This window comes from Sminthopsis crassicaudata, chromosome 1 (genome assembly GCF_048593235.1).
Source record: "Sminthopsis crassicaudata isolate SCR6 chromosome 1, ASM4859323v1, whole genome shotgun sequence".
Taxonomy (NCBI): Eukaryota; Metazoa; Chordata; class Mammalia; order Dasyuromorphia; family Dasyuridae; genus Sminthopsis; species Sminthopsis crassicaudata.
Window position 1 is genome coordinate 712,437,347 of NC_133617.1, and position 19,576 is coordinate 712,456,922.

The following is a 19,576-nucleotide window of genomic DNA, read 5'->3' on the forward strand; positions in this document are numbered from 1 at the left end:
GTCCTCTTTTCCATCTGGCTGCCCTAACATTTCAGTTACAAGTTAACTTTATTTAAATTTTGAGTTCTAAATTGTCTCTCTCCCATCAGCTCCCCTCCATTTGAGAAATCAATATGGTAACACAATGGAAAGTCATGTAAAACATATTTTCATATTTGGCATACTGGAAAAAAAAGCAAGTGAAAAAACCTGCTTCAGTGTACCCTGAGTTTATCAGTTGTCTCTGGGGGTGGAGAGCATCTTTCATCACAGGCCTTTGGGACTGTCTGCTTCATCACATCAGTACGGGTAGCTAAGTCATTATTTATTGTTGTTATAATGTTGCTGTTACGGTGTAGGATCGTAGCTTGCCTCTGCTCCTTTCGTGTTTCCCTAAATTTCATTTAAAGGTGAATATAAATAAAGCTGTAATGTCCCGCTGTCTATTATCTGGATCTTCCCGTGGATCAGGCGCGCACATTCACCAGTCTGGAGTCAGCGGTTCTGGGTTTGACCCTGATTTTGTGTGTGACAAGGACTGTTTCCTGTGCCGCTGGCTAAACGTGTTAAATGTCTGGTACGTGCTGGGCATGGTTCTGAGTACCCGGGACCCAATAAAAACCAAAACAAACACACAAGTCTTGGCTCCAAAGGAAGCATAGTCTAAGGGCAAATTGCTGAAGACTACTATAGATGAGACATGGAAAGAATAAATGGGCATAATTAGCAGAGGAAAGACACTAGAATTAGGTGTGGGGGGGTCAGGAATGAATTCTGTAGAAGGTGGAATTTTGATGGGGTCCTGGATGAAGGACACCACTCCAGGCAGTCATTGACTCAATGACTCAGTTGTCTCATCTCTAAAATGGGGGCAGGCGAGGTGTAGAAGGGGGTAGTGCTTGATCTCTCAGGTCTCCATGGAGACGCAGGACTCCAGCTGAAGCAGGCCAGGACTTATACTCGAGGCTGCCTCGGTGAAGGCTCCTTACAGCTCTTTTCACTCTTCCTCATAATTTGGCCAATCACTGTGTCTATTTCCCCGGCACGCGCTTCGGGCCCTACACTGGGACAGTTTTTTCCCAAATAGCCAGAAGCGCCCGTATAGTGCAGAAAGGGACCTCACACTCAGGATGATCTTCGAAGCTCGGACAAGAGCTCGCGCGCATGCGCCGTCTAGAGAGGGGTCGGGCCCACGTGACCCCACGCGGTCACATGGCTCTTCAGACAACATGGCTGCGCCCGGATCGGGGCTGATTCGGCCACGCCGGGTGCCCCCGCCTCGGCTCCCGCTGCCGCTGCTGCTGATCCTAGGGGCGCTGGGGACGGCCCGGGGCCTGGGCTCGGAGGCCGGGCCTGCCGCGGGCGATGCGGCGCACGCGGCGGGGACGTGCGGCTGCGGCTCTCCCCAGCGTCCCGGATCGGCGGCACACAGATACTCTCGGGAAGCGAATGTGGCGGAGCGGGCCTCCTCCGAGCGGCCGGGGCTGCCCCTGCAGGTCGGCACTAGGGGGAGGGGGACCCCGAGGCTGGGCGGGTTGGAGAGCGCGTGTCCTCTGGGAGAGACTCGGGAGCGTCGGCGGTTCCCCGGGGGCTGGGATCAGGCCGGCCTTGGGTTCCCGCGGTCGCAGTGGCCCGCGGTCCGGTCTGGAGAGAGAACGTCTCCACGCAGCCTAGGCCGCGGGGAGAGCGGGGTTGGAGTCGGAACACCCGATTTCCACGCTCAGCTTCTCTTCTGCCTACGTAGTGCGGCCTTGGGCCCTGTTTCCTCCGTAGATCTCGGGGCCGGAGCGGGCGACCTGAGATGCTTGTCAGGCACCTGAGATCGCGCCGGCGCGCAGCCCGGACTCCGCATCCCGCGGAGCGCCGGGAGGCTTTGTCCTGCCTGGTTCATTTGCAGAATCCTGGGGCGTGGCTTGCAGTCTTCTGCGCGGTCCGGATCCGCGCGAGTTCGCGCGGAGGAGCTCGTGACTCCCGGTTTTAGGGCCGTGAGGTTCTGGTCTCCGGCGCGCAGGTGGCCTCCTCAGCTTCTAATGAATGGAGCCGACCTTGAGCGGCTGCTTAGTTCTTCGGTTTCTGCATAGATGAAGAAGTGCTGGATTTGGAGGATGTCTCACCCGGCCCTAAATAGAGAGGAGGCTCCCGGGGTGCAGGGGAGTTTGAGGGACGCTTGAGAACATTCTGCATCGTATTATTCCATGGGCCTGAATGTTCGTCTGGATCAGTCATTTCCACAGAGTTGTGGCCTTCTCAGCCATTAGGAGCTCTGGATGTTCAGGAGGCGCCGTGGGGATTCCTTTGGGATGTCCCCAGGGGTTTCACGTGGGTCAGAATGGGAAGTTAGGTAGCGTTGCCCATTCCTGACCCGGCAGACTTGGGGTTTGTTTCCTTCCTGCGGTGTTGATGATTTCAGCCCTGAAGCCTTCAGGGATGTCTCCCTTACAGGGCTTTGGTGATAGCCGGCATCTGTTAAAGCTTGGGAATGCTTGTTAGTACTTCTTCCTGAGGCGAGGACCTTTTTTATAGATGGGGAATAGAGGCTCAGGGAAGTTCGGCGGCTGTCTAAGGCATCCATAGACTGCTTGAACAGCAGTATTTTTTTCAAGTGGTTTTTCCTATGTAAAAATCAGTCTGTTGTGAGGTTACTGTGGGCTTAACTTGAACCGCGCAGCGAGTCAGATGTGCTTGTCTCGGGGACCGCTTGGTATTTCTTGTACTAGACCTTTCTCTCAAGTTTCTTCCAACTTCAAGCCTTATGTCACTTGCGATTGGTTATCCCTAGGCTCCTAACATTAAACGGAATCACTCCGGGGTCTTCATGACCTGGGATTTGCCCTAACGGATCTTGGCCAGAGATGGAGGAGGGTCTCCATGAATTTGGATAGGGAAAAAATGCGTCTTGTTTTTACTAACTTAGGAAACTTGACGATTACTTCAGTGCAAGGATTCATAATTTTCGCCAGATTGCCAAAGGAGCTCCTGCCACCAAAAAAAAAAATCCTTAATGTAAGGGGTGGTACCCTCCTCAGTTTGGTTGAATGGTGAACTTGTGAGAAGTGCCTTACAAAAGAAGGGAAGATGTATAAGGGGCTTCCCTTGGCCTAAAGGAACCAGGATTCTTATTGGAAAGATATGACATGGACTTTAATTCATTCTTTTAACAAAGATGCCAACCAGCTGGTTATCCTTTATTAAGATCATTATGATATTAATAGGATTTCACGTTAAGATTACTAGTAAATCATATTTAGGATATCAGGATAATTTTTTTAATGGAAAAAATAGATAATTGAGTTTTTCAGCTATTTATTTAGAAAGTAAGAACTTGGTCAAGTTAAAGACTTTTCCATGTCCTTTCATTATTTATTAATAATGCGTTAACATTTATAATGTATTAAGAGACTATTAGTGAGGGGAAAAGGAAATACAACTTGAATTGTAACCCATGAAGCGCCATATGTAGGCTAGTCTTCTGTCTAGAGAAGTTCTGGAAAGTGAGGCGCTGTATATGCTCATGTGGACAGCTAGGTGTTGGAAGTGGATAGAGTGCTCGGCCTAGAATAGGGAGGATTTATTTTCCTAAGTTTATATCTGACCTCTGACACTTTTTTAGCTGGGTAATTTTGGGCAAGTCACTTAACCCTCTTTATCTCATTTTCATCATCTATAAAAATGATCTGAAAAAAGAAAATAGTAAAGCACTCCAGTATCTTTGCCAAGAAAACCCCAAATGGGGTCCAGAAGAGATAGGTACTATTGAAAAATGACTGGCCCAATAAACATGTGCCAGCTTGCTTTAAAAGGAGACTTTGGCGGAAAACATCGGAAAACTCTGAAAGCTTCCTTTTAAATAAGATCAATGAAAGTCTATCATTGTTAAAATGATCTTGAGTTGACTGCAAATCCTAGTACTTTGTAACAAGACAGGCCCCTTTTGTTATTTCAAACTTAAGAAATTTCTTAGCATAGTAGCCTTATTCAAGAGGCAAAATTTGAGGACAATGAATATGTATGACTGCACTTTTGTACTACTCAAATCAGATTTTACTGTCAATGATCTTTCCCTCTTCCATAAGTTTTCTTTAAAGCCCAAGTTTGAAATCAAGCTTGCCTTTGAATCTTCCCTGAATTTTCCATATTGGGATAATTTCCCTTTTTAATTCCTCCAATCTTAAACATAATTGCATTTTACTTTAGTTATTTCTGTGCATTTTTCATTCTCCTAGTACACTCTAGGCCCTTTATATTAGCTTAATGCCTTGCTAATGTTTAGCTTAATACATGTTTGAATGAATGAATGCACTGATATCTTTCTTTGGTATTAGCTTTGATGAAAAGCAGGTCTCAGAAACTAACAAGAAAATAACATCTGTGTGCGTCCCTTTTTAAGCCCTTAAAACCTAGTTCCCATTTGTAGACATGTTCACTCTGATCCTAGGTTAATTGAATTTTTGATTAGTCTGTTTTTTTTAATGTTACTGGAGATAGTCTAGATCAGTGGTCCTCAAACTTTTTAAATAGAGGGCCAGTTCACTGTCCCTCAGACTATGGGAGGGCTGGACTATAGTAAAAACAAAACCTCACACTGTCTCCTCCCCTCAGCCCATTTGCCATAACCCTGCTGGTCCCATAAACATCCTCAGCTGGCCGCATCTGGCCCGTGGGCTGTAGTTTGAGAATCCTTGGTCTAGATAGTCTGTATTTTGCTTGTCCCTCTAAAGTTGCAACAAGGCAAGGAGAAAGTTAATGTTTGTTGAGTGAGCAATAGAGACAGAGATAGAAGAGAGTGAGGGAGAGAGAAGAGAATTAGAGTCTAACTATTCCTATCATAACCCATTTAAAGTCATGTCCTTTACTTTTCTTGCTGATATTGAATGTCTCTTGTCATTCATTTTCAAATGGGACCAGTAACATCACAGGGTGATGTCTTAACTTGTGAGTGACTTGGGTTGAAGTGAAATAGTTTCACAAAGCCATCAGCCTCACTCTCTGTTCCAGAGTCATTGAATTCTAATGGCAAGACAAAAGTCGGGATTAAGATGCATCTTCAATATGTAACCAAACTCTAAGCCTCCATAGAACCTGCTTCAGCCGCATTCATGGTCATTGGAACAAATGGTTCTTCTCTGCTCATTCTTCTAAAAGTCTTCCCACATTTGGGGCAGACATTCCCTTTGCTCACAGATAGGTTTGAGGTATATTGGTTTCCTCAAACTGGTTTAGCCTATCTGTTGAGACTGTGCTACTAAGGTGTGGCCACTGCACATGTTATAGCAAGTGGATAGCAAATGTGGATGAGCAGCCCAGAAAAGGCTCAGGAAGCCCTCACATCAGAGTCTTCCCTGTATATCTCGTGTATCTCTGAGAGAGAAGAAGGAAGAGATTTATAAAATGTTTGTGCTTTGGGTTTGATTCCCAATTCCTATAGTTCTCAAGGATGTGCCACTGGGCAATAGTAATATATCATATCAGTAACCCTTTGAAGTGTCCCCATTTTACAGTGGGGGGAGACTGAAGAAGGCTAAGTGACTTGCCTATAGCCACACTGCTTGGATCTGAATCTTGGTCTTTCCAATTCCATATCCAGTATTCTAATCACTGCACTGGGCTGCCTCTTAAGGCCAAATTTTTTTTTAATTAATTTTTTTTTATGTTAAACATTGTCTAATTCTTCTATACATATTCCCACAAATATGCTGAATAATAAAAATCAGATTAAAAAGAAAAAAAGGAAAAAGGAAAAAAATGCAAGCAAAAAAACAACAAAAAGAGTGAAAATACTATGTTGTGATCCATATTCAGGCCCCATGGTTCTCTCTCTGGTTGCAGATGGCTCACTTAATCACAAGACCATTGGAACTGACCTGAATCATTCAAGACCAAATCTTAAACGTGGCTGACCTGTTGTTTCAATATCTGTAGAATAGACATCATAAATATATGGACAACTTAGCTTATGGATTATAGGGAAATCACTTTGTGAGCTGTTAATATTATTACTATATATATATATTTTTTATATATATATATATGCATATATGTGTATATATATATATATATTATATATATATATCCATATATATATATATACATACACCTATATGTGTGTGTATATATATATGTGTATATATATATATATATATATATATATATATATGCCTCCTTTTTTCCTGAGTCACTATAAAGCTTGAATGGGGAAACAGGATTTCTTCTCTTACCTCAGTCATTCATAAATCTGACTTGAATGAAAAGTCCCAGAATGGGGTGGGCAGAGGGAACTCTCTTCCTATTTGAATTCTTGGGGTGATATTACTGCTGACTTGCTGACTGGAAAAAGGAATTGAGAGTTTTATACGTTGTAACAGCTGCCTTTGGCAAGGCTTGGCTACAGACCCTGTCAAAGACTTTTTGGTGTTGAGTTGTTCAGTGGAGTTCTGACTCTTCATGACTCTATGACCTGTACTCCAGGCCTTTGTATCCTCCAGTATCTTAACAAATCTGCCCAAGTTCATGTTCATTGTTTCCATGACATTGTCTGATGATCTCTTCTGCTTTTTTTCTTTTGCTTTCACTCTTCCCCAACATCAGGATCTTTTCCAATGAGTCCCTTCTTTTTATTATGTGGCTAAAGGATTTAAGCTTCAGCTTCAATATTTAATCTTCCACTGAATTACCTGAATTAATTTTTTTAAATATTGACTGATTTGATCTTGCTGTTCAAGGGTCTCAGAAATGCCAAAGACTACTTGTTACTTATCATATCTCTTTAGAATACTTTTAAATTTGTAAGGTGGGATAACTTCATTAGTTCAATTTGAGAAGCATATTTTTATCAGAGTAGAGCAGTTATTTTTATCTTCAAGCTTTAGAATGGAAAATTATCTTCTGTAACCTTATTTCTTCAATAAAAGGAAAAAAAAATGAGTACAGGAGGCCACAATGGAATTCTTTAAAATTGTTGATATTCACCTTCCAGCAGGAGATAAGGGAACAAAACTAGGTAATTTAAAAAAACTCTATTAAATTAAATGAGCACAGCTTTCTGTTGACTTCACTTTTGAGCTGCGGAATTGACAGCTATTCTCACAATAGGACCTTTTTTTCTTCTGGAGGAAGTATTTTTTTACCCCTCCTTTAAATACTTTATAAAACTTCATTGGTTTCTTTTTAAATTAATTTTTAAGTTATAATAGTGTTCTATTTTTTTTTTTAAATGGGGGCAAGAAAGATAAAGCTAATGTAAGAGAAATCTGAGTTTTTAAGGACTGAGGAGTTTTATAAATATGTGAAGGAATTGTAGATTTAGTGTTTTATTATATTAGGGCCTTATAACACTATTTGAATCTTTATGTGAAGACCTCTAGTGTTGGGGAATCCTCTGCTTGCTAAGGTGGTCTATTATACTTGCTGCTTTCTTTAGCTATTAGGAAATTTGTTTTTAAATCAAACTTAAATTTGCTTTTTTGTCTTATCTTACTAGTGATCTTAGTTCTCGGGATCTATGCTATACAACTATGTACTTAGGGGATAGTATTATATTGAGGTCCTTGCTTGTATTTTGCATTGAAGATAGATTGATCTAGTGGTCAGTTTCTCAATATTGTATGTTAATAGGTCATGTTAGATCAAGATTCTAATGTTGACTCTAATAATATCTATTTCCTAAAAATCCCTGGTCATCTTACATGTATGTAAGATTGGAAGGCTGAAATGTGGAATAGATGAATCCAAATATCATATACTGAGACTCAGTGAAATTCCTCTCTGATTTTTCTGTTTCCTTTTCAGAATTATTAATGGTGTTTCTTCCTCTTTCCCCCCCCCCCCCCCTTCCAGTTAAACTCATATTTCCTCTTAATTTCCCTTAGTTTCTGTCCAGGGTATCACTGTTTTTACAGGAGCCTAGATTCACAATTTAGAAGTCACATTCAACTCTTCTTTCTCAATAAACCCAGATATCCAATCACTTGCTAAATCTTGTCACTGTATATCCTAAATAGATACATATTTCTTCTAATGCACACCAGAACACTCCAATTCAGGCCCTTTGCATGAACTACTGTCATTGGCTCTCTAATAATCTTTCCTATATCCAAGTCCTCCTCTCTCTGGCCCACTCTTACATAGCTGCCAAAGTAGTATTTCCTGCTCTTTACTCTGCACCTTGATTCTGTCTCCCTTGTCCATTTTTTCAAAAGAAAAGTGGTATTTCCAAAGCATGGGTTTACTCATGTCCCATCCCTGCTTAAGAACTTTAATTGGCTTTTCATTGTTTCTAGGATCAAATATAAACTCCAATCTTTGACATTTAAAACCCTCCACAAATATCTCTGTCTCTCTCTCTCTTTCTCTGTCTGTTTGTCTGTCTCTGTGATTGTGTCTTTGCTTTCCTTCCATACTCTCCTACTTACTGTTTGGTGAACATAATATTCATTTCCCTATTTCTGTTTCTGTATACATAGCCTGTTCCTCTTCATGCTGGGAATCCTTTCCCTCCTTGTCCTTACCTCTTAAGGCCTTCATTCCCTCAAAATCTCAGCTTATCTGTCATCTCTTTTAAAAAACCTTTCTTGATTTCTTCCTCCTTCCCCTTCAACATTTGGCATATATTTTGTGCCACTTGTATTTAGTCTCCTGTGAGCATGCTGTGTATTCTCAGTAGAAAGTAAGAACCTTGAGGATGGAATTATTTTTATTTTTCTCTTGGTTATCTTCAGGTCCCAGCATAGTGCCTGATAAATTGCCATTTAATAAATGCTTTCCATTAATTGATTGTTTGCTGAGTAAGTGGGAGTAGAAATTGAACTCTTAACTGCTGGTTTATTCAACAAATGAAACAAAATTTCTCCTGCTATGATCATATCCTGTCTTTTAATGTTAATAAATGAGTGCTTTGGGGGTTCTTTGTCCTCTTCCTTCCCCCAAACCTCCCAGTATTCCCTACTCTTAGCTTCCTGAGCAGTAACATCAGGGGACTGAACAAGTTTAGAAGGGTTCTTTCCTGCCCTACATTATATTAGAAAGATTCCAACAATTTAGCATTAACATAGCATATATTACTTTCCATGACTCCCTCATTACCCTAAAAGATTTGGCAAATAAAATGCTCCATTCAAAATGACTTGGGGACACAGATATGAAATTATTTTGCCTCTGCTAAGTCATTTAGGGTGTTTTTGAGGAAGAACCTATAGCGTTATAATGAAAGGACTCATTTTCTAAGGAGTCCTCCCTTCATGTTGATTTGTGGCATTTAAGATGTCATTACTAATTGAAGGAGAGATATCTTAGCCTCCTGTTCATAGGATCATAGAGGTTGAGCTCAAAGTGTAACACTTTTTTTTTATAGTTGAAGATATTGAGGTCCAAAGAAGTATAGGGACTCTAAGGCTACATAGTCAGGCATGGTTGGACCCAGTGGGCTTTGATGAGAACTGTGGTCCTCTTCCTCCTGCACAGTGAAATGATAGCACAATTTTTCCCTAAATTTTTTCTCTCTTTTCCAGATGGCCCACATCCCTGCGGGTGTATTTACAATGGGCACAGATGATCCTCAAATAAAGCAGGATGGGGAAGGACCTGCTAGAAGGGTCCGGATTAACTCCTTTTACATGGATTTGTATGAAGTCAGTAATGCTGAATTTTGAGAAATTTGTGAACTCCACTGGCTATGTCACAGAGGTGGGTACCTAATTCCTTTAAAGCGCCTTTAAAAGTGGCTTAATTCTTTGGAGTGGGAAAACCAGACAATGAGATGGCAGTCATCCAGGGTTCATGAACTGCTTCTGAGTCAGTAGAAAGTGAATAAAACAAAGACGCCTTTCCTGCAAAAGAAAGAAGGGCAGAGAGGCTCAATTTGCTGTTCTATCGGGGAATAACATCTATAGCTTCAAGATGCCCCTTGAAAAGCTTGAGCTGCTTATTATGAATTCTAGTCACGATACATTGAAAGTCTCTTAATTTTCATAATACTGCTATAGTAATTATAGCTCACTTTAGAGTTTCCCAAAGTTCTTTCTCACACAACCAATCTGTTAGATGGATGGCACAGAGGCATCAAGGGGATACAGTGGGTAAAACATTAGCCTTGGAGTCAGGATATCTGAGTTCAAATGTGATGTCAGACATTTGGCACTCAATGTAATCCTGGATAAAATCATTTAATCCTGGTTGCCTCCCCATTGGGGGTAAAGAAAAAAAGATATCATAAATGTCATTCCATTGCCTTTTGGACTGGTAGGAAGCTTTGGCTTGTGCTTATAGACTTCGTAGCCTCAAGTGAGATAAATAGGAAGTGTTAGAGCTAGGCCTCCACAAAGATCTTGTGACTGTAAATTTGGCTTTCTTTCCTCTCACCCTTCTATCCTCTTTTAAAAATTAATGTCCTCTTTTTAATAGTAATTGTTTTCTGATATACTTTTCTTCCTTCTTTTTTCCCCTCAATCTCTAGAAACAGCTGGTTGGCACAATGGGTAGAACTCTGGATCTGGAGACAGGAATACCTGAGTTCAAATCCAGTTTCAGATATTTATTGACTATGTGATCTTTTGCAAGTAACTTAATCACCATTTTTCTTGGTTCCTTTAGCTATGAAATAGGGATAATAATAATACTTATCTCCCAGGGTTGTTGTGAGGATTTCATGAGATTTGTAAATGTTTAGCATAGTTCCTGACCTGTAGTAGGTACTTAATAAATCCTAGTTTCATTCTTCTTCCTATCTTTTTGACTACATTTTTTCTGATTCCTTGTCTCCTTCATGCCCCTTAAATATAGATATTCCTTAAGATTTTGTCCTAGGCTGCCTTCTTTCTCTTTCTATTTGTCTACTCATCCATTTCCATGGTTTAAATTATCACCTGTATGTGGATGATTTGCATATCTTCATCTGTCTAGTCATCTTTCATCATGATTCCATCTGTGTGCTATATAGTTAGCTCAAATACTGGATATTTGTGTGTGTGTGTGTGTGTGTGTGTGTGTGTGTGTGTGTGTGTGTGTGTGTGTATGTTTGAGGTGTGGTAGTGCGGAGGACAGTGCTCTATTCCTTATTATCTCACAGAAAATATTACATATCCAAAACTGATTTTTGGGGGGATGCTTGGAAGATTTTTTGTCATCAGATTCTGTATGGTTCTGGAAGGTAAAATATTTGCCAGATCACCAAACATGTATTTATTTGTTTTCTTTATTTTTATAATAGCTTTTTAATTTTTCAAAATACATGTAAAGATAATTTTCAACATTCACCCTTGCAAAATCTTGTGTTCCAATTTTTTTTCTCTCCCCCTTTCCTACCTTACCCCACTGATAGCAAATAATAGATAGCAAATAATCCAATATAGGTTAAATATGTGCAATTTTTCTAAACATATTTCCACATTTATTATGCTGCATAAGAAAAATCATATCAAAAAGAAAGAGAGAAAAAAAAGAAGCAAGCAAACAACAATGGTGAAAATACTATATTGTTATTCACATTCAGTTCCCATAGTCCTTTCTCTAGATGCAGATGACTTTCTTCATCCAAGTCTATTGGAATTGACTTGAATCACCTTAGTATTGAAAAGAGCCAAGTACATCACAGTCATAAAGCACTTATTAATCACTCTGCAAGGTACTTTGTTAGGAGGCATTCATTCACTTCATGCTGTATATTCACCAGTTGAACTGAATAAGTGTTAAAGGATTATTTGGGCCCATTTTATTATCTAGATAGTATTTTCCAGTGGATCTTCTGAAGAAATGTGAGAAAGTATAAACTTTTTATTTTAAGCCGTATCACTCCATTAAAAATTTATAATACTACTATAAGGTAAGTAAGAGGAGTTTTCATTTTACTGATTAGCAAATTAAGGCTCAGAAAAGTTCAATGGATTGCCAAAGATTGCATAACTAATGATAAACAGGAACTTGAACCAAACCTCCTCATTTCAAGTGTAGGATTCTCAAAAATAGTTATTTTGATGACTATAAAGAAACTGATATGTGTGCAAGCCACTTAAAAATTTTATTTTTTTCCCCTTCATTTTAGGCAGAGAAATTTGGTGATTCCTTTGTCTTCGACAGCATGTTGAGTGATCAGGTGAAGAGCAACATCCATCAGGCAGTAAGATATATTTAATTAAACTGGGTACTATGGTTGACCTAATTACATTTGTGGGACAGTTTTAGGGGAGATGAGGGAGGGGGTGTTGATAGAAAGTAATATTCCTGAATAATGAACTATCTGGGTCAGAGCAAATGAAATTTAACTAAAAATAAATGGATCAAGTCCTAGATTGAATCTAAGCAAGTATTGTAAGAATGTGATAGAGGATAAGGAGTAGAAGAGGAAGAGTCATGTGGTGTGATTGTTGGTCCTGGCACTATCTTTTATTAGATCTGTCATCATGGAGGATCACTTTGTTGTTGTTGTTGTTGTTTTTTTGCTGTTTTTGTTTTTTAATTTTTAAATAATAATCGCTTTTTGTTTTTCAAAATGCATGCAAAGATAGCTTTCAACATTCAGCCTTGAAAAATTTTGTGTTCCAAATTTTTCTCCCTCCTTCCCTTCCCACTTCTCCCTTCCTCTAGATAGCAAGTAATCCAGTATAGGTTGAGCATGTGCAAATCTTCCAAACATATTATAGAAAGTCATTTTGGAAAGTCTTTCTTTGTAAAATAGAAATAACAGCCTGTCCTGCCTGTTTCGAACAGTGATTGGGAAGAGAACTTTGACAAATTGTAAAATATGATGTAAATCTGAATGATTATAATTTTTGATATCATTTGAACTCATTTATTCATGTGAGCAATACATAATCTTTTTTTTTAACAGTCTAAAGTGTTGAGTTAGAATTGGAACTTCATTGGCTACTCTCCAAGGTCCTGACAGTTTTCTGTTTATGATCCTGAAGACATAGTAGAGAATTCAGATGAAAAATTTTGGTTCTAAATTATAAGAAATTTTAAGTTCTAAACTATAAGAAATTATAAGCTTGTGTTCAGTTTGGTGTTAGAGCTTGAATTTCAAACATTAATGAAAAAAATTAATCAGGATAATATTAGAAGTCCTTTTATTAAGGGCTCAATTTCAAATTTTTTGTATTGAGCCAGAAGTTCCTGCCCTGTATTATATACTCTAAAATAGAAGCCAATTTCTCAATAGTGAGCCAACTCTTTTTGTTCCTTTCTTGAGAAGGTACTTACTTACTCTGTGTACACCAATTTTAATTGTGGTTGTGTGTGTATGTCTACCTGCATGTATGGAAACTTAATAACAACCTTAGCAGATTTAAATAATGAACTAAATAAAATAAGGAGTAAAATCCAAAGAAAGACCAAAAAAAAATGTGATTCATTATTTTTTAGTAAAAGAAAAAGTTCCAACAAACTAATAATAATTTAATCTGTTTTGTGTTCTAATATCTTTTGAGCACTTAAAAAAATACATTAATAAATGATGATTAAAATCATTGTTTTACATTCCTATGATTCTTTCAATTTTCCCACCTTAAGTCATTTGAAGCAACAGAAAATCAATGAACAAGCTTAATCTACTCATTAGCCATGTATGACAACATATGTTTCATTCCATACCTCCATTCTGCCACTTCGTTGCTGAGAATAGGGAGCCATATCATGTTTCAGTTTTTCTCCCCAATCATTTCTGACTTTTGGAGAAAGATTTTGAGAGATGCTAATTTGTGTTGTTTTTTTTTTTTTTTTTCCCCCAATCCATAACCAGCATTTTGTTCCTTGTAGTTTTAAGGATTTTTTTTCCTTATATTTGTACAGTTGAAGTTTTCTGGTGACTATCAGCATTTTGAGTTTTCTCTCTTGATATTATGGGAAGTCTTTCTAAAATTTCTTGTGTTACTTATTAAAGTACACCAATCAAATTCTTTTCTCTTTTTGGTAATTACTGGATTTTAGTTATGGAGATTTTCTTTTCTTCACCCTCCAAACTGTCTCTTTTGTGTTCATTAAATTCCAGACTTTATCCAATTGAGTTCTTTTCTGAGCTTGGTATTTTATTTCAACTTAGGAGCTGCCCTTCTGTTGTATTAATCTTGTTTTATTCATTGGGATTTTCAGTTTTCTCTCTGCTTGGTTCCCTTTTGTTGAATTTTTTTTTTTTTTTTTTTTTTTTTTTTTTTTTTTATCTTTTAAGACATTTGTCTTGCTCTCTGTTCAGTACTTCCTTAAATTCTTTCAATGTGTTTTATTATACCTTAAAGAATTTAATGAATGCTGCCATTCTCTGATTCAGTTTCTAATACTGCTTTGTGCATTTTTCTTTTTGTATTTTCCCATCACCCTTTTCTTTGTAATATTTTTTTTTTATTATTATCAGAAACCTTCTTTCATCAACTCATTAGCTTTTTGGTGAGTTTTTACTTTCTAATGGGATTTTCTAGCAATTTTGTTTCTTTTCTGTTTTTTTGAGGTTATTTTTGATGGGGAAAATGGTAAGCCAGGAAATCCTAATCTTCTATATGTTCTATATAGATTATATTCTAGTCTTCTAAACATGTATGGTTAACTGATTTTGGATGATTTCGATGGAGGGAGGGCTTTATTTTTGTTTACTGTCTAGTAGATTTCTTTCTTTTTTTTTTTTTTTCATCATTAAGTCTTTTTTAAAATTTTTTTTTTATTCATTTTTCCAAATTATCCCCTCCCTCCCTCCACTCCCTCCCCCCATGACAGGTAATCCCATACATTTTACTCTAGTAGATTTCTTAAAAGGTTGGACATTTGGTGACAGAAGTAGGTGGCAAGATACCTAATTTGAGAAAGGTTAAGAGCTGAAAAGGAGACAAAAGGCTCTGAAGATTGGAATGAGACTGTAATTGAGCTATCTTTACAAATGAAGGAATATAAAATCCTTATTATTATTTTTTTCAACAAGTGTCTATTTAACTCCTCTAAGAACTGAATCTTTATATATTGATGTTACTCTGCTCACTTCTTTGGGAGCTATTATGCTAAAAAAATTAAAATTAAATTAAATCCTTCAAGCTAGTTTTCCTTTCCTGTTCAGAATAATGTAGTGAAATATTAACCACTGAAAAAACTGAAGAAAGTGATGTGAAGTTCTCAAATATTCTAGGAAAACCGGAAAATTTTTTAGACATCTCTGGACAAATCTTTTTTTAGGACTATTTTTGGAGAAATGGCTCCCTCCTTACAAGTTTGTGTTTGGAAATTAGATTGCACAATAAGTACTTATATATTTATGGTTTACTTACTGTCTGAGCTGATTATTTTATGCCTTTGCAACTCAGCATCAGGTGCTGATTTTAAGATACTGGGCTTAGACCGATAGGCATTTGCATTATTATTGCAAGCTTGCACTTGCAGATATATGGCCTCCTGTCACTCAAGAATCTCCACATGCATTAGATATGAAAGGAGTGGCAGATTATTGCCAGGTTCCCAAATGTGCTTGTTAAGTAAATAGTGACGACTCTGTTCATAACTAGGACACGGACAAGTAGCTTTTATGGAATTGTAGTATTGATCACTTGCATAAATGGCTGCTAATGGTAAAGCAAATGTTTTAAGTATATTTGGAAAGGGCTGAAGCTAATAAAAAAAGATTCTATTTCACTGATGTACTTTGCCAGTTGATTTTCCTACAATCTTGTTTTTTAGATCCTAAAGGCAGAGGATGGGGATTGATTTAAGATTCAAGCTTGTTTTTTTTTTTTTTTTTTTTTTTTTTTTTTTTAAAGAATAGCTGGTACCCATTGTAGACTTGTGGTTCCAAAAATTATTTGTTTCTATATTCAGGATATTTGCTGAAAAATGCTTGTTCTTAACTTTTTTGTTTGATACTTTGAGGTAAAGGCAGTGGTCTTAATTGAAGTAGAGAGAGATTTGATAAGAAGTGAAATTGAGATTAGGACTTTGTATTCTTTCATCGTGGGTGGCTTTTGGTCTCTGGGAAGGATAATATTAGTAGGGGCTCTTTGCTTTGGTTTTTAATAAAGTGTATTATTAGCCTATCTCATAAATCTCGGGCATGAAGAATAAATGTAGGATATGGGTACGGGTATGTACAAAAAGATATGGGTATTCTGACTCTGTTGTTAAGCTTCCCAAGTGACCAGTGATTAGCTCCTTGTTTGTGGTTTGGCCTTATCCAGCTTGTCAACAATCTAGAAAAGCAAATTCCTGAGCAAGTTGTCTCTTGATAAAGGAAGGTAGAATTCTGTTTTGAGATTTTCCTCTGTGATCAAAAAGAGAAACTCATTGGTCTTATTCTACACATAACAGGATATCAAGGTTATAAAGAAGTCATCATGAGTAAAAGAGATCCCAAGACAAAGCCATTTTTTTTTTCAAAGAAATGGTGGGGATTTTGTTGTTCAGATTTCAGCTTCTTAAAATGTGATTAGCAACCCCACATGGAATCTCATAACTAAATGTAGGAGTTGTGAAATTAAGATTTATTATCAATAAATGTTTGATTCATATGCTTGTTTTTATACTTGTATAGCCGGGGTCACCCCAAAATATCTTGGTTCAAAAGGGGTTGTGAGTAGAAAAAGTTTTAAGAAGCCCTATTATGCTGGGAAAGAATTAAGGTAAGAGGGTTAGTTTCCCTTGGTCATTTCTTAAACAAAAAAGAATGAATTCTATAGCCTGGGCTAAGAACTGTTAAATGCTAGGATTTGATGCAGTTACATAAATGAGCACAAACTGTAATGAGATCTGCCTTAAGGCCTGACAAAAATTTACTTTCTCTCTAAAAAATGATATAAACAATTTCAAGGTTTTAGAAATCTAAGTAAGGCTTAACTGTACAGTAATACAAGACAGAGGAAGTTTTCAGAAAGGCATGCTTCAGTGGATAGTAAAAATAAAGTAAAATAAGCCAAAACAGGTGCCAGACAAAATCAGTCAACATTGTGTTGGATGCTACCTTACCCACTTTTTTATTAGTTCAACAAATAGCTTGCTGTTCTTGCCATTTAACTTTGGCTAATGTCCTCTATGGTATCACTAAGTTGTTTTTTTTTTTTTTTGTTTTGTTTTGTTTTTTCCTGTAAATCAACAACTGAATCTTGTGGATTGGTTGTCTTGTATCTTCTTTATTTCTCCTTGCTACAATCTGTTTCTCTTTTTGGCCTGTAAGGAAACTGTCCTAATTTGAAGCATTTTTGCTTTATTGAGAGCTTTTGTCATATCCGTGTAGAATAGAAGTCAGGAAGATCTGAGTGCAGAGAGGGCCACTTGCTAGCTGTGTGACCTTGGCCAGGTTGTTTGGCTTTCCTTTCAGTTTTCTCATCTGTAAAATGGGGATTATAGCACCGACTTTCCAGGATTTTTATGAGGGTAAAATGAGATAAAATGAGATACTTGTAAAAATCTTATTACTTGTGCAAGTAACTTAACCACCATTTTTCTTGGTTCCTTTAGCAAAAATCATTAAGAGACTATTTGAGTGCTAACTATTATTATTAGGTATTTTTATGCTCAAAGTTGTACCCATGGCCATTTGCATTTTGAATGGATTGAGTATTTTTATGGAGGAACTTCTTCCACTGCAACAATGGATAGTTCTTGTATGTCTTTAGACCTAGAGTAACTGTTTGGACTCACTTTGTTTTGGTGCAGCAATACCCACATCTACACCCATACCTGCACCCATTGCCCATGTTGTTTTTCACTTGAGAATATGATATCCTTGGCAGTGGAGAGACTTTCCTTTCTTCCGAAATGTGTGAATGAGTTTGCTTTAGTCCTGTCTGGTCTCCATAGTGACCAAGGCCATACATTTATAGACTGGCCAAGGTATAGAGTATGATTCATTAAACAAAATGAAACTAGGGTTTGAATCTATGAACTTGACCACCAAAGTATTGTAGTCTTGTATCCCATATCTTGGTGTTAACTGTTCATTTTTTCTAAAAGCAGTGATATCAAAGAAAGATTTGCTGTGCTTTGTATAGTACAGCTGTGCTTTCATAGAAATAAAATAATACAACTAATTTACTGGAGTAATTATTTATCAAAGGAACTCCCTTATGACATTAGAATATTAATGGTAACTTACTTTGGGAATTTCCCAGACTGTGCTTTGGTCTACACTAATGCTTTTCTCAGGATAAACTCATCGGGGAAAATCTTTTCACTCCTTTCCTTTTGTGTATTGTCTTTTCTCCACTAGCGTGTAAATTCATTGAATGCAGGTACTGTTTTCCTTTTTCTAATTTTCTGTGCTCTGAGCTGAGCATAGTGACTAATACCAAGTAAACAAATGTTTTTTGATTGTTGACTTCTGACCTGGATGTCCTCTGTTCCATCTACCATGTTGACCTTGGTGTTGGCTGCTCCCATTGGCTTGCTGTGCTCTTTTTTTCCCCCCCTCTTAGACTCCTTAGTTTCCTTCCAGACTCAAGCATCCCCTTTTGCTGGTTGGTGCCTTTCCCCCCTTGTAGCTAGGGCCTTCTCCTCTAAGGTCCCCTTACACTGAATCTGAACACATCTTCTGCATTTCTCTTTGCATCTGTGTTGTCTTCCCTTTTGAGTGCCAAGTTCCTTGATGGCAGAAACTTTTATTCTTTGTGTCACCAGTGCTTGATATGTGCTTGATGATTGATTGATATCTCCTTAGTGCCTCAGTCCTCCTTTAAGCATGGAAAACTAACAACCATCTGAGGCTGGTTTAAAGCCTAGATGACGAGGTAAAAGTCGAGTTAGATTAAGCATATGTCCCAGGAAATCCATCAGAGCCTAGGAGACAAGCCCTATGCTCCAGGGTAATAATGGAGAGAGTGTTAAGTGTGGCGTTAGGAGAAATCTGACCAGCTGTGAGACTCAAGACAATTCAGCCTCTCTCTGCCTTAGTTTCTTCGTTTTACAGATGGAGTGTTGCTGTGAGGATAAAAGATGATGCTATTTGCAAAGGGCTTTGCCAGTCTTAGAGGACAACACTCAGTTGTCAGATGAAGAAACAGTACCTGTACGACTTGTCCCAGTGGAGCAAGATTCCAGGTTCCAGTCACATGTCATGTCCAGCTTTCTGCATACTTTAATGTAATAGAGTGGTTATTAGTATATTTTCTCTTTTTAAAAGTAAAGTTGGTATATTTTGAAAATGTTATCATCTATATCCTATATTTTCTCCTATGTCTCCTTCCTTCATAATAAAGGATTTTTTTTTTTTTTTAAAGAAAAAGCAAAAAAAGGAAAAAAAATACCCTTCACAGCTAAAGCATTGATTGAACAAATTGGGTACTCTGTGTACTGTTCCACTCCTGGATTTCTTTCCTTCTTTCTTTCTCTCAGCAGAAGAGTGAAATGAGGAGATGTCTTCTCTCTCTTCTTTAGGATAGCTTTGTTTTATGTAATTTGGGGACATTTCTTTGTGATTATTTTGTAATAGTTCTTTCTTTTGACAGTGTTTTAGTCATTATGTATACTATTTTCTGGCCTCTACTTTCTTCACTTGGTATTAGATTGTGGAAGTTTTACCATGCTTCTCTGTATTCATTCTGTTTGTCATTTCTTACATCACAATAATATTCCATTGTATTCATGTATCATAATTTATTCATCCTCAATTGGTGGATCTGTATTTTGTTTCTAGTTCTTTGCTGCTATG

The 19,576-nt window shown here is 37.9% G+C and overlaps 1 protein-coding gene across 1 annotated transcript in view; it reads left to right on the plus strand.

Annotated features, from left to right (window-relative positions):
* The first annotated feature begins 1,186 nt into the window (after window positions 1-1,186).
* Window positions 1,187-19,576, plus strand: part of SUMF1 (sulfatase modifying factor 1) — a 100,680-nt gene continuing 82,290 nt past the window's right edge. Inside the window, 4 exon segments of the mRNA XM_074284053.1 lie at window positions 1,187-1,475; window positions 9,483-9,617; window positions 9,619-9,657; window positions 12,011-12,085. Of these exon segments, the coding sequence (XP_074140154.1) occupies window positions 1,209-1,475; window positions 9,483-9,617; window positions 9,619-9,657; window positions 12,011-12,085 (516 nt within the window). The 5' untranslated portion in view covers window positions 1,187-1,208.